This window comes from Gossypium hirsutum, chromosome D05 (assembly GCF_007990345.1).
Source record: "Gossypium hirsutum isolate 1008001.06 chromosome D05, Gossypium_hirsutum_v2.1, whole genome shotgun sequence".
Taxonomy (NCBI): domain Eukaryota; kingdom Viridiplantae; phylum Streptophyta; class Magnoliopsida; order Malvales; family Malvaceae; genus Gossypium; species Gossypium hirsutum.
The window spans coordinates 17,617,792-17,631,649 of record NC_053441.1 but is presented as its reverse complement, the minus strand read 5'-3'; the positions used below and the strand labels follow the sequence as shown (position 1 = coordinate 17,631,649).

General features: G+C 35.1%; 1 protein-coding gene and 1 pseudogene across 1 annotated transcript; both read right to left on the bottom strand.

Moving 5' to 3' along the window:
* Positions 1–1,092: 1,092 nt before the first annotated feature.
* On the bottom strand, positions 1,093–3,256 carry LOC107905410 (cytochrome P450 734A1-like; annotated as a pseudogene).
* Positions 3,257–4,545: 1,289 nt separating this feature from the next.
* Positions 4,546–7,630, bottom strand: LOC107905411 (zinc finger protein GAI-ASSOCIATED FACTOR 1). The gene is made up of 4 exons (XM_016832057.2): positions 7,026–7,630; positions 6,486–6,882; positions 6,132–6,364; positions 4,546–5,489 (listed from the first exon to the last, which is right to left on the bottom strand). The coding sequence occupies exons 1-4, from the start codon at positions 7,171–7,173 to the stop codon at positions 4,780–4,782; spliced, it is 1,488 nt and encodes a 495-aa protein (XP_016687546.2). The 5' UTR covers positions 7,174–7,630; the 3' UTR covers positions 4,546–4,779.
* Between the last annotated feature and the right edge of the window lie 6,228 nt (positions 7,631–13,858).

Here is a 13,858-nt window from a genome sequence, read left to right as displayed (position 1 = left end):
TCTCATCCATATTCAGCAAATCAGTGACTAACTGATTAAATTTGGTGATGTAATCATTCATTGTGGTACTTGGGACGTATGTGAAGCGAAACAGTCTTTTCTTCAAGTGGAGCTTATTTTGACTGTTTTTCTTCAAAAATTTTTCTTCAAAAAATTTTCTTCAAGTGCCACCCACAACTTATTTGCAGAAGTCTCCTTTGAAAAAGCATACCTCTGCTCTCGAGAAAGGCATGATCGAATTGTGCCACATGCCAACCGATTGATCGCCTTCCAATCTTTCTCCTGTACATCATCTGGTTTCTCTTCATCAATGGCAATGTCTAGACCCTGCTGAAAAAGGGCATCTAGAACCTCACTTTGCCACATACCAAAATGGCCCGTGCCATCAAAGATCTCCACGGCCAATCTTGTATTTGCAATTGTCGGTCTTGTCCACATGGACGATGTTGAAGCTCCTACACCGACCGTTTTCTCCATAATATTTCAATATACCTAAGGAAATCTTTTCTGATGTGGAAGATCAGTTTAAACTGCAACCACAGAGCATACTACGATTAACCTTCGGCTCTGATACCACTTGTTGTTCCAATAGGGTCGGAAGCGTGTAAATTATTGTACTAAAAAATCACACAAAGTTCAATTCCCAGGGAAGAGAGGTGGATCACATGGATCTCTTAAATACCAAGTCTTTCCTTAGACAGAATATCCCTTCTATAGTAATTTAATAGCACAATTAAATACTACTATTATACCCTCAAATATTGAAAGAAAAATAGGACAAGAAAGAACACAAGAGTTTTAACGAGGTTCGGTAAATTATACCTACGTCCTCGGGCACTAACACCAGATGATAACTTTACTATCTTCAAAGTATTACAAACAAATAGAAATCCTTAAGAATTCTCAAATGGGAGAAAAAGAAAACTAAGAGAGAAAGATTGGTTGGGATGAATTGAAATGAGAAATGAGAAGGCCTATTTATAGTTGAGGTTTAAGGACCAAACAATAAATAGCCCATTATCTCAAGGACCAAAAAAAAATTATCCCTTGCCATTTTTCCAAAGTTGGTGGTTGTCATTATTGATTGTCTCCCATTAATGTTAATGGCAACCATTATTAATTGTCTTCCATTAATGTTAACATTTATTTCATAATCCTTGTTAAGAGTATTTGAACACCATATTGAGGTTGCAGGGTGATGAACACCGTAGGGGCATGAACATATGTTGACGACACTTCCAACGAGTATTGCCTGATTATCATAGCTAGAATTATTTTCATCTCCACCATCGCTAAATTCGGCCCAACACAATTTCTAGGCCCCAAGGCAAATGGGATAAACGAGGCCGAATACCTTCAAGGTTCTTTAAATCTTCCGGGATTGAATTTGTTAGCATCTTCTCCCCATATATCAATGTCACGATGAACAGCACTCAGTGACAAATAAAGCTGTGTACCTGCAGGAACATTGAGCCTTCCTACCTTAACATCCTTGAGTGCTTCCTTTATCAACGACACTCCTGGCGAGTATAGTCGAAGTGTTTCATTTATTACCATGCTCACCTGTTCATAGAATCATTCATGCAATCATCTCTCTTTAATTTGATCTTAAACATGAATCAATCGGAACCTGAGAAATCAATGGATAATAAAACTTACAGTCTTTAAGTCACTCAATTGCTCTGCAGCCGGAAGCTTATCGGTTCCGCATATGCGAACCACTTCGTCTCTTGCTTTGTCTTGCCATTCTGGATTCAATGCCAAAAGGAGAAGTGCCCATGATAAAGCATTAGCAGCTGTTTCTTTTCCTGCAAAGTAAAAGGTCTTGCACTCGTTTATAATTTCTTCCTCTTCTAACCTCTCTTCTTTGTCATCCCAATTCTTATACGAGGACATCAAAAGACTAAGCAGGCTTGAAGGGTTTTCTCCTCTCTTGCTGTTAGACCGGATCAGTGCCCTTACGGATTCACGAGTTTCCTTTTCTAGTCTCCACCTCGCTCTATTATTTTTAGTAGGCAAAAACCTGACATAACAATTACTTAGGCTATTAGTACGATATAAATATTTACATGAAGAAACTAATTCACTACTTGAGTAAATTAAAATAAGAAAAGGTTACCTGAACCCTGGGATGTAGATACTTCTCGCAGCCATTATGAACAACTCCATCTGCTGTTCTTGTAACATAAAGATACGTTTTCCTTCTTCAAAACTGCTACCGAATGCTGTTCTGGATATAACATCATCTGAGAGGTCATGAAGTTCTTTATTTACTTCCAATTCGAATTCATTTCTCCCACCTCTTTTTTCCTCCCATTTCTGGAGCATTTTCGTAGTTGCAGCTACAATTTCACGTACCCAACCCTGCAGTTAAAGAGAGTTTTGTGCAAAAATAATTAGATTTAAGTTATTGGGGAGACAGTACCAGCACTGTGTTAATGTATTGTATCAACTGAAATTGATTTATACATTAAATATTGAGTATATAATTCAGTTTCAGATTTATTTTTGCTTATATTATCTAATAAGAAATTATTTAAAATAACTAAACATGAAATTGTTTTGAATTGAAATGATTAAAAAAATTAAAAACAAATTGTAAAACATTTTGAGATGGATAAAAACTTACGCAGATCGGCTTACCTGTTTATAAATCATTGAATTTGAGGACCACAAATGGATTAAGGACCATGTATGAACAAAAGGAGACAGTTTTATTTTACCTTGACTCTATCCATTTTGAAGGCCTGGTTTGCAATCCTCCTATGCATGGCCCATTCTTCACCTTTCAATCCAAGAAGTCCTTATCCGAAGAGGATCTTGGACATGGGGTTAACCGCATCTTCTCAAACGACCCGTCCGTGCTCATGGCTACCTCCTTGATCATACCAGGATCCGAAATCCCCAGCCTGGGTTTCGACCCGAACCAATACAAAAACGGCGTCCCATACACACCGGAACACTTATGGTAGAAGGGAGCCACTCGGTGGAGGATATCGTGGTGGTCAACTGAAGCTGGCTTCAACTTTGCTTCTTCGAACAAACGCCTGATCTCAGCTGAATTCCCAAAGAGTGGACGGTAGCCAGGCCCTGTTACTCCTTGCCTTTTGAAATGGTTTTGGATCCTCCGTGGGATCCATATGATGGAGTATATAAATTTCAGGACCGAGATGCAAATTAATGATATGAAGACGAGAGTTATAGGATTCATACTTCAAACTATGAGCTGGGAAAGATCTTGGAGCTCGGGGGCTGTTAAATAGTAGATTGGCCTTCATTATTATATTTAGAGTCGACAATGGAGATTATTAAATTGCAAATGGTTCTTGTCTTATTGTGTCATGGATGATGATCCTGCTGTGTAGGAAAAAGTGGCAATTAAAATCTCACCTCACCTGCGAAGGTATGAACTTTGTAGCTTTCATATTCTCGCTTGAGTCTCCCCAAACTATAAAGTGATTGTTTGTCAAATCAACACTTATAATGCCATATTATTCCAGCATACAACTGCATTTTCCAAGATTGAATAGGGCATGGGTTCGAAGTTTGACTCCATTTGCTTCGCTTTTACCACATTTTTTTTTATATTTTATCTATGTTTTCCAAGATTGGATGTGCAATGTAGATTATAATTAATATTATAATTAATGTGGTGGTGTCAATATCACTTTCATGGCTTCCCAAACAACTATGAAAACTGTGTTTAAATTTAATTATTGAATTATTGATGTGATGCAGTAAAAAATGAATTAAAATCCCAAACAAACGACTATCATATAGCCAATTAGCCAAGTTATTCCAAACATGAGTTTATTGATCAACGGAAATATCTTAGCTTGAGATTAACTGTTAAGTTGATAGTTATATTGGGATTGTTCAGCATTCAAGTACGACTATAACAATAATGTGAACTTGTACGTAATTTGTTAATGGAGTGTTAAACTCTCACTAATCAAAACTTACCAATATAAAAAAAATACTCCATAAAATTCCATGGGGAAAGGCAAATAAAAGAGAGGGTTTTTCCCCATCCCCCAAATTCCAATTTAAGGAAACCCTGCATGTAACAAAAGCCAATGAAGCTGAGGAAACAACCATTTGTTTCTCATTTATCTATCATATACTGGAGTCGGTGGACCAGGTCGAATTTTCCCACTCTCTGCATATATTTTCTGAAAGCGTAATGGTTTGAAACGCAACCCCACCATCCATAAAAACCGCAAGGGCCCAGCTGCCAGCATACACATGCACTTACGGCTTGCCAACTCACGTCATTAAATGGGGTTCCTCAGTTCTGAAATCTCTGAACTCCAAACTCCAATGGGTCCACCGTCTCCTGTTTAGAAATTGACTACCCATCCCCCCTCATTTGACCGACGCTTTCCCTTCATCCTCATCTCATCGTCATATATATGAACTTAAATTGGGGTTCGACGAAAGTTGGCAAATTGTTTTAAGAGTGTTATGTTGAGTCCATTTTTGGGAAACTGGACCCTGAGTCGACAGTCAAATTGGAACTTGTAGGTGAAGCCAACAATCAAGAAATAAATAAAAAGAAAAGGCTGTATATAGTAGCATCATATTTCGTGCTACATTTGCTAGCTGCTAACTAGAGGAGATCCTGTACAACCTTTTTCCCCCACCCATATCCTCCAGGTTTTACCTCAAAAGGAAATTTACTTTAAAAGCAAGTGCTAACAAAAGGAAACCCAAAATTAATGTCTAACTCCAACTTGTAATCTCCTTCTTTGGGTTCTAAGCACCCTAATCTCATTTTCTCTAAAGCATGGCATTGGCTGGGCCATTGGGTTTTCTTTCAGCTCCACCTTCCCAGGTTTCTATAGGCGAATTATTACTCCCTCCTGCTCCGTACGATGTGGCGGTTGCCGCTCCTGCATTGAAGCCACCTCCAAAGGAAGTGAGCAACGCGGATAGTCCACTTGAGGAGGCTCCGCCGTCGGCCATGCCAAGGCCAAGAAGATCGAGCGTTGTAGGCTTGTTTCCGAACAGCGAGGATGAGCCAATCATGGGATTGGTTAACTCAGAACTTCCGTTTGAGGGGAAGCCAAGGCCGAGACTGGCTGTTGCTGTATTGCTCTCGGACTTAACGTTAGGATCTTGACCAGCAGGGGAAGCTGATGATACTGCCAAGCCTAGACCTCGAAGCAATGAAGGGTTGGAAGCCGCGGCACCCATTTGGGCAGCTTTTTGTAGCAATGCAGTAGCGGACATGGCTGGCTGGGGAGATGGAGCATAGTGGCAATGGTCGTTTTCAGGTCTGGTGAAGATGGAGGAGCCATTGTTGGATAGGTAGAGTGGAGAGGAAAGCGAGAGGGATGTGCGCTCCAATGGTGTCGTCGCCTGAAGGAACGACGACGGTGCTGAGATTTTGGATGGTTGAGAGTTGGGTGCAAATATGCTAGCGAAAACATTGGTGGTTGCTGTAGTAACTGCTGCTGGTGAAAGTCCCATTGGATTTTCTGGTACTTCTGTAACCACAAATACACATAAAATAAGATTGTAAAAGCCATTGACAAAGGAAACAATGATTAAGAGATTAAGGTAGCAGAAAAAGAACAAAAAGATGAAACCCAAGAATGTAAAAAAGAAAATGAAAACATGGTGATTAAAAGGGAGAAGACTTTTCTTTATGCCCTATAAAACATGAAAAGCTTTGAGAAGCAAAAGCAAAAGGCAATAATGGCTTCCTTTCTTTCACTGATCAGTGCAGCCCTTTTTGCTTTTTGATCATTGAGATTTACTTATTGAGACACTGTTAACTATCTCGCTCGTGAACATCTTCCTCTCTCTCTTATTCTTCTTCTTATTAATATTATTCCTCTTCTCTCTCTCTCTCACTCTCTCTTTACCTACCACATTTGTTAGGTTCCCCAAGACTAAATTTCCAAACGAGAACGACAACAATAACAGACAAAAGAAACCACAACTATCATTTGAATGGACTCTCACATGAACAAAAAACAATTTCAAAGCTAAACACCCTTCAGATTATCTTAACTTTGACCTATATCTAAATAAACAAATGCAAAAATAGCGGAGAATCCTCAATATAAAAGTATATATACACAGTTTACACACACATAGAAAGACCCATGCTAAATTTTTTTTACCTGAACTCTGAATTGATAAACCTGGTGAAACTACACTAGTGGTAGACGGTGTTAAAGGCTGAGGTGGTGGCGATGTTGCGGCAGCTCCTCCTCCAACCATAGTGGTGTTACCACTTCCATTTCCGTTCACGTTAATGTTTCCTTCAGGATTAGCAACACCTAGTGTTTGGGTCCTCGCACTTTCCTCAGCTAACGCATCGCAGAAAGCTCTATGCGTTATAAAACTATCCCTCCTTCAAAAGCAAAAAAGCATCATCCAAAGTTAAAACCCAGAAGCAGAAAAGAGAAAAGAAAACGTACAGAGTTGAATTATGAACGGAAAACGGATGAATAATTGTAATTTGGATTACGTACCTTGAAAAGATGGTGCCACAATCGCATTTATATTCTCGCGTGCCGCAAGTCTTCATGTGGGCCTTCCAATCGGACTGAACGGCGTACTTTTTAGAACACCGCTCGCATTTCCATTTCCTTTCCCCATGTTTCCTGCAAAAGTGTTTCTTGATGCCGGTGAGATCACCGAGGGCTCTAGCAGGGTTGTGGTGGACGCAACTCGGCTCGGGGCACACGTAGACTCGCTTTCGAATTTCTTTGCTTGTCCTTTGGCGTAGCTTCCATGGTAAGTTATGGCCCCGTCGGTGGAGTTGCAGGTTTTGATCACGTTGGAAGCCTTTGTTGCAGATCTCACAAACGAACCGGTTGGTCGCCAGTAGGGTTTTGGGAGATAAAGCTATCACCTCAGCATCTGGATCTGAAAAATGAATCAAAAAAGAAAAAGAGATGATCGTATTTTCAACATTGCCAGACAACAATAAATAAAACCAGGAAAATTAAAAATTAAAAATATTGAGATGAAAGAAAAAGGTGGACTTTTGACTGTTCTTATAAATTCACCTGGCATCCCTGGAAGATTTCTTTTCTTCTTCGGTGGTCCTCCGCCTGTGAGTTGATTGTCTTGAATCTGATTACCTAAAGAAGATGCAGTGGCTTCTCCAGAAGCTGTAGAAACAGTCATCGCCGACGAATTTTCGAGCTCTACCATGCTTTAATTAACTCCAAAACCCCCCAAACAAACCTATTTTCTCTTGTTAATTCCTTTGTTTTCAGCTAAAAACGAATAGAAAAACCCAGTTTTACAGCAGGCTTCGATACAATAATTCACCGGGAATGATGGTTTGGGCTTCAAAGATTAAGAAACTGTTTTCACTTTTCGAAAGAAAAAGACAGTTTTCAAGTATATGGCTTTCATCTGAGTGAAAACAAAAACAAAACTAAGTCCCCCCCCCAACCCACCAAGATTCAACTAAGTCGTCGTTGAGTCAAGACCGGAAGAGCACGGGGAGAGGTCCCATAAGGCGGCTTCATTTCTATTATATATACATACAGATAAACAGAAAGAGAAAATGAGAGAAAAAAACAGAAGGAGAAAAGCAGAACGAAAAGAGAGAAAGAAAGAAAGAGAAATTTTGAATGTAAGTGAAATAAAAAATGAAAAAAAATAGTTAAAGCGGCGCCAGATTTAACCATGGTTAAGTTAAGATATCAGCTGTCCTTCAACTCCAAGTTCTGGCTGCGTTTCCGAATCTGACCGTCCACGTGTCGACTTTTCCAGCTTGCTGACATTTTTCGGGAGCAGTCGGGACTAGGCGGTGCTTGTCGTTTTGTTAGAAAAGCCAAATGAATTTTCCTTTAATTTTTTTTAACTCATTCCTCACTCCTCTAGAACTACTATTATTTTTGCAAACCTTGTTTTAGGCTCATAGTGAAAAGTCCATTATACCCCAAGGAGAAACTAAAATTCACCGTCCTCGAATGATGATATTTTGGGATTTTCATGCCAATTCAACGTGCGTTTTCTACAACTGAGCGATGATAATTATAATTATAGTTAAAGAGCATATAGTATAAATAAATAAACTGCTTTTTAAAGTAATTGTTTTGTTTATATTTGATTTAACAGTAATGGCATGCGAAGGTGCAGATAAGGACGAACAATACAAAGAGACAAACCTGAAAGATTTTGGTCCGAAAGTAAGTGGCTTTCTCGTGATTATTCTCAAAATTCTTGTCCGATATTGAAAATGCGGAGACAGGTGTTTTTCTTTTTCGTTTCTGTATAGTACCATATGAGAGAGTATTCACATCTCTTCGTCAAAATAACCATTATGATTTTTATGGCTTTCCTTTTCCTGAAGCTTTTGGTAAAATATGATTGCATTTTTCTTGTGTCGACGGAAATGGGTATCGTATCGTACAGTGAAATATCTTAGAAAAAAACAGTAAGTAAAATATTTTAACATTTATATGATGTTTTTGAAGGAATTTCATAAATTATTTTATTTCATATAAGTTTTGTTATAATGGTGTAGTCCGTACGTTACAGTATATTGAGGACGACAAATGTCCATGAAGCCCTAATATCTGCTTCAACATTGATTCATTCTTCTGCAATTTTGTTTTAAGGGCATTGATGATCTGTTTCATGAATTATCATGGCCTTTTATGCGGTTTCATAATAAGATCAAAGATTGAAAGACCACCCAACCCATATACTAACGAGGGCCAAGAGAACCGCCAGATGTGTGGAGTTTGCTTGTTGCGATCAAATGAAAAATGTTTAAATTGATATTTAAAATCTTTTTTATAAACATTATATTTGAAGTGACGGACAAAAAAAAGAGAGGGGAAAATGAAATCTATTTAGGAAATGATCGGAAAGTTGAATCCCACGTTGAATATATTGTGCAAACACGTTTTTCTTGTACGTAAATGATATATTTATTTTTAGGGTAAATTATAAAAATAATTATTTTTGTTTGTCTTAAATTATATTTTTCATTTATATTTGAAATGTTACGTTATAGTCATTTACGCTATTGTTTTGTTACGAAGTAGTTGCTCTACCGTTAAACTGCGTTACCTCCCTAACGGTAGTCCTACATGGCAGTCTAAATGAGTTTTAAATGCCAACTTGGATATCCAGTTGCTGAGATGATTAAATAAATTTAATTTGGACCGCCACACAGGACATCTAAGTTGACATTTAAAACTCATTTCGGCTGCCACGTAAGACCGCCGTTAGAGAGGTAACAGAGCTTAACGGTAGAGTGACTACTTTGTAACAAAATGGTAACGTAAGTGACTAAAACGTAACGTTTCAAACATAAGTGATTAAGATGTAACCTAAAACAAATAAAAGTGACTATTTTTACAATTTAACCTTATTTTTATTTAATTTTTACAAAAATATCTTCACAACCTAGCCGGAGCGGATTTACATCTAAAGAAAAAAGAAGCTTTCCAGCCTAATTTACTGATTATGGCTTAAATATTTTAAAAATTATAAATATAATGATACATAAAATATAAATTAATTTATAATTTTAAATAATTAATATAAATATTTCACTTTCATAACAAAAAGTGTAAAGTAGAAAACATTTAAAATTCAATTTTTTTGCATGTGAATGAAAAAAATATTCTTTTAACACAACTTTAGATTTTTTTTTAAAAAGAAAATGTTTAACATTATTTTTGAGGTTAAAAAATGGTTCTGGCCCCAAAGTGAAATTTGGTGTGTGGTGACAAATGCAGGAACTTTGTTCAAATACGAAGTTTAGATACGTATAAAAGGTAAAGTAAAATTTGTTTTGTAGTGAGGAAAAGGCACCGGCCTTTGCTTAAAAAGTTGACTCAATTTGGGTATGATTGGCGACGTCAACGTGTGTTTAAGTCATGGACGGCCCAGATGGATTTTCATTAAAGTTCAATTGTTTAACTTAACATGTTTTAATTATTCATAATCCACAAAATTATTGAACTTGGGATAATCATATCATTTGGCTTTATTTTAAGTTGCAAATGCAAACCCAATTATTAATTTCTCTTTTAAAACAATACTAGATTTTTATTTGTAATTTATAAGAAAAATTAGTGTTTAATTAGAAAGTCAAATTTGGTTTGATATTTCATTTTATTTTCTTTCTTTCTTAAGGTATTTTGGGTAAAAGATTGTATGAAACAAAGACATCACACTATTCTGTATCATTTATCAATTATTTAATGTTGTTTCAGTATTTTTTTCATGTCATTAACAGATTATTTTGATATTTTTTTTTAAACTTGAACCCTTAACCTTTGGATCCAATACCCTAAACCTTAGGTTTTGGACATTAAACCTTTGATCGAAGACTCTAAACCTTAGACTTTATACTCTGAAATCATGGACCCCAAACCAAAAATTAAGGTTTAGAGTTCGTGTTAAAAAGGTTACCAAAATGATGTGTCAATCGCATAAAAAAAGATACTGAAATGACATTAAATAATTAGTAAATAATATAAAATGATGTGACGTCTTTGTTACACACTATCTATATATGACGTGGTTTTAACGTGAAAATAACAAAATACAAAGCAAAGCTAGGTCTAGGATAAGTTTTAATGATGTTTTTTAAACATGGTCAAGAGTCGGCTTGAAAAAAAAAAGGGAAATTGGCTTGATTATGTTTAGAGTAATTAATTAATTAAATTAGTATGCATAAGTTTATATATAAAGAATTATAACAACATGCATCATCAATAAATTAATAAAAAATATTAGAAGTCATTAAAAACAAATATAGGTTTTATGTTTTTGGTCAAAAATAAATCTTTAATTAATTGGGCCCCACAGGAAAAGAAAAATTAAAAGAAATCTAACCCAAAGATTAAATAAGGCTAAAATTAGGAAAGGCACTTGTTTTACGTAGTTTGGCAAATAGTACACTAGATGCTATTAGTTTGGATAGGCTGCTAGAAAGATCAAGGGGAGATTTCGTAAGAGTTGAGCCAATCAAGTGTTTCAAAGGTGGAGCCATGCTTTGCATTAATGGATAATATTTTTTTTCCTTTTCTTTACCTTTAATTAATTTTAGAGTTTGGGATCTCATATTTTAGAGTACCCAATTTAAGACTTGTGTAAATTTGATTAAAATCATCCGTCACATCAAAAAATTAAAATAAGGTTACATTTAACAAGCTCTTTTTTTCTTTCTTTTTTTTTTTACAGAAACAAGCTTAATTTTTGGATCTTAATAGCAGGGTCTAACCAATAATAATCCAAGTCCTTTAATAAAAATATATTTTAAAATAATATATAATAAATAGTAAAACGTATGATTTAAAACTAATTAATAATAACACATGTAATATGTACGATATTAAAATTTAAAAAATAGATTAAATTGTGAGTAGAACAAAATTTAAACATGAAATACATTAGATTAAGAATATTCTCGTCTGGTTACCAGTGTAATAATATGAGGAAAAAAACTTATTGACTACATATGTTTTACAATAGATAGAAATAAAACAGAGAATAATTAGTACAATTTTAAACTTGAAATTAGCCAAATGAATAAAAAAAGCTCTTGTAAAAATAAGATTTTTTTTTCAAAAAAGTAAAAAAAAATTCTCTTTACTAAAAATAAGTCGTATACTAATACATACGTAAAAAATAATACTTCTACCAAATGTAGCATTTAAATGCACTACAGTTGTTAATTACAGTGTTGTCATTAATCTTGAGTTGATGTTCAGTTAACTTGTAACACCGACTTAATCGATAACATTATCAATATATAGAAAAATATCATGACACTGTATTTGTTGAGTGGCAATGTTAAAGTTTTATTGATTGAAATTTTATAGGTTCAAATTCTACTGTATATAATTTTAAATACAAATAAGAAACATTTTCATAATTTCTTTAACTGAATTGATTTTCAATTTACTCATGACACCGACTCAATCAAAGATTTAAATAATAGCGACATTGGTGTCTCTCTTTATTACCAATAATTTAATTTGTTTTTTTTCAAACAAAATTATTAATTTTAACGTTCGAAATTTAACAGTCCTCAACGTGAAATTCTTGATTTGGCCTCTACACAGAGGCGAATCTAGGAGGACTGGCAGGGGCCCGGCCTCCCATAAAATGTAAAATTATTATTTAGGCTCTTAAAAATTTTAAATTAGTAAAAGTAAAATTGTACTTTGGCCCCCTTAAAATTATAAAAATCCTATTTAATCTTTTAAAAATTATAAATATATAGACTATAAAAAATTAAGATTTCATCCGGCCCTTAAAAAATTATTTTGACTTCGCCCCTGCATCCATAATATTGTTTTTATATCATTCAATTTCTTTCATACATATTATAGAATCGATGGATGAAAAATGTGAAAATATTTCACCCTTAATTAGGTTAAAAAAAAAAGACGTGAATAATGAGTCATGCCATTGCCATCGAAACACGAGAGAGAGCTTAATTAACAAAGAAAAACCAAATATATATAGTTACATTTCAACAAAGAAGGCACACCGTATACCTTATCGTATAAATCATTGGTAAGGTGTCGTACGTTTATGAAGATGCCCTTTTTTACGTTTATCTTTACTAACTTAATCACAGCTATTTCACCTTAAACCAAATTATAAGCTATAAATGTGTTTTAATTAAAGATTAACCTTTCTAAAACATCTCATGTAATCATATATATACAAGAACACTGAAAAAGGAATATCAGTAAGTTCATAGGTACGGCTTTTGCGCTCAACTTGTCTAACAAGGAGGATGTGATTGATGTTATGTGTTAACATTCAACACCCATATAGGTCTGAAAATTAAATATTAGGTAATTTGTTTATTTTTCATCTCACAAATTTTCATAAAAGAATTTCAATTAAATCTGAAAAATAAAGGGACTTAATTTCAAATTTTTAAAAAAGTACAGGTATTTGTGGCATATTTTAACCTAAATCCTAGAATTAGTAGTATAATTGAATGAAAAAGAGAAGAAGAAGAAGAGAAAACCCCATCCTGTTTTAGCTCAATACATTTGTTGTTTTCCTCGTCATTGTAGGGAAAATGGATTGAGTAATAAAAGAGGGGGGGGGGGTTTGGTTCTAAAAACAAAACAACATGGTATCCAGCAAGTTAAATAATGAAGCAATCTACTTTTAACAGGTTTCAGGTGGAAGAAAACCTGAGCATTGGATTTTATCATGATTATGATTCATCTTCAACGAGAAGTGATGATCTATTTTCATCATTGTTGTATGCATTGACAATGATTTAATAGACGAGGATAAATAAATAAAACTCCACCATCAATGTACTAGATACAAACAACAATTCTATTATTATTTACATGCTGCAAAGGTAGAAATGTAAGGTGACGAGCATTTGTCAAAAAGGAGAGGAAAAGAAGGTAATGAATTGAAAGACAGGGCCTGGAGTAATCATCACCATTTTGATCAACTTTTTGGTTCCTTTATTTTTATTTGTTTTTCTGATTCCAATGGCAATAAGTAACAAAAGGTCCACCTTGAACCCAGACAGATAGCCCCATTCATCTCACACTTTTTCCACCTTTATACATACAAGCCAAGTATGATATTGTGAAGAGAAAAGGTGGGGGTCGGATTCAGGTACTAGCTTAGCTTCAAGCATTAGTGGGTTTTGGCCCTCATCCTATTGCTTACCTGTTTGCCACCACTCTATACCAATAGCAGCGCCAGGGTTATACTGAATTTAACCTTTTCAATTAAAATGATAATGCAAAGTAGGCAACGGCCGGTGTGAAAATGACACACTTTGGAAGGACTGGAAGACTGGCTTTTACTAACCTCCAAAGGTTGTTTCATTTGTATTAGGTGCAAGGAAAAGATGTGAATCTTTCTTTGC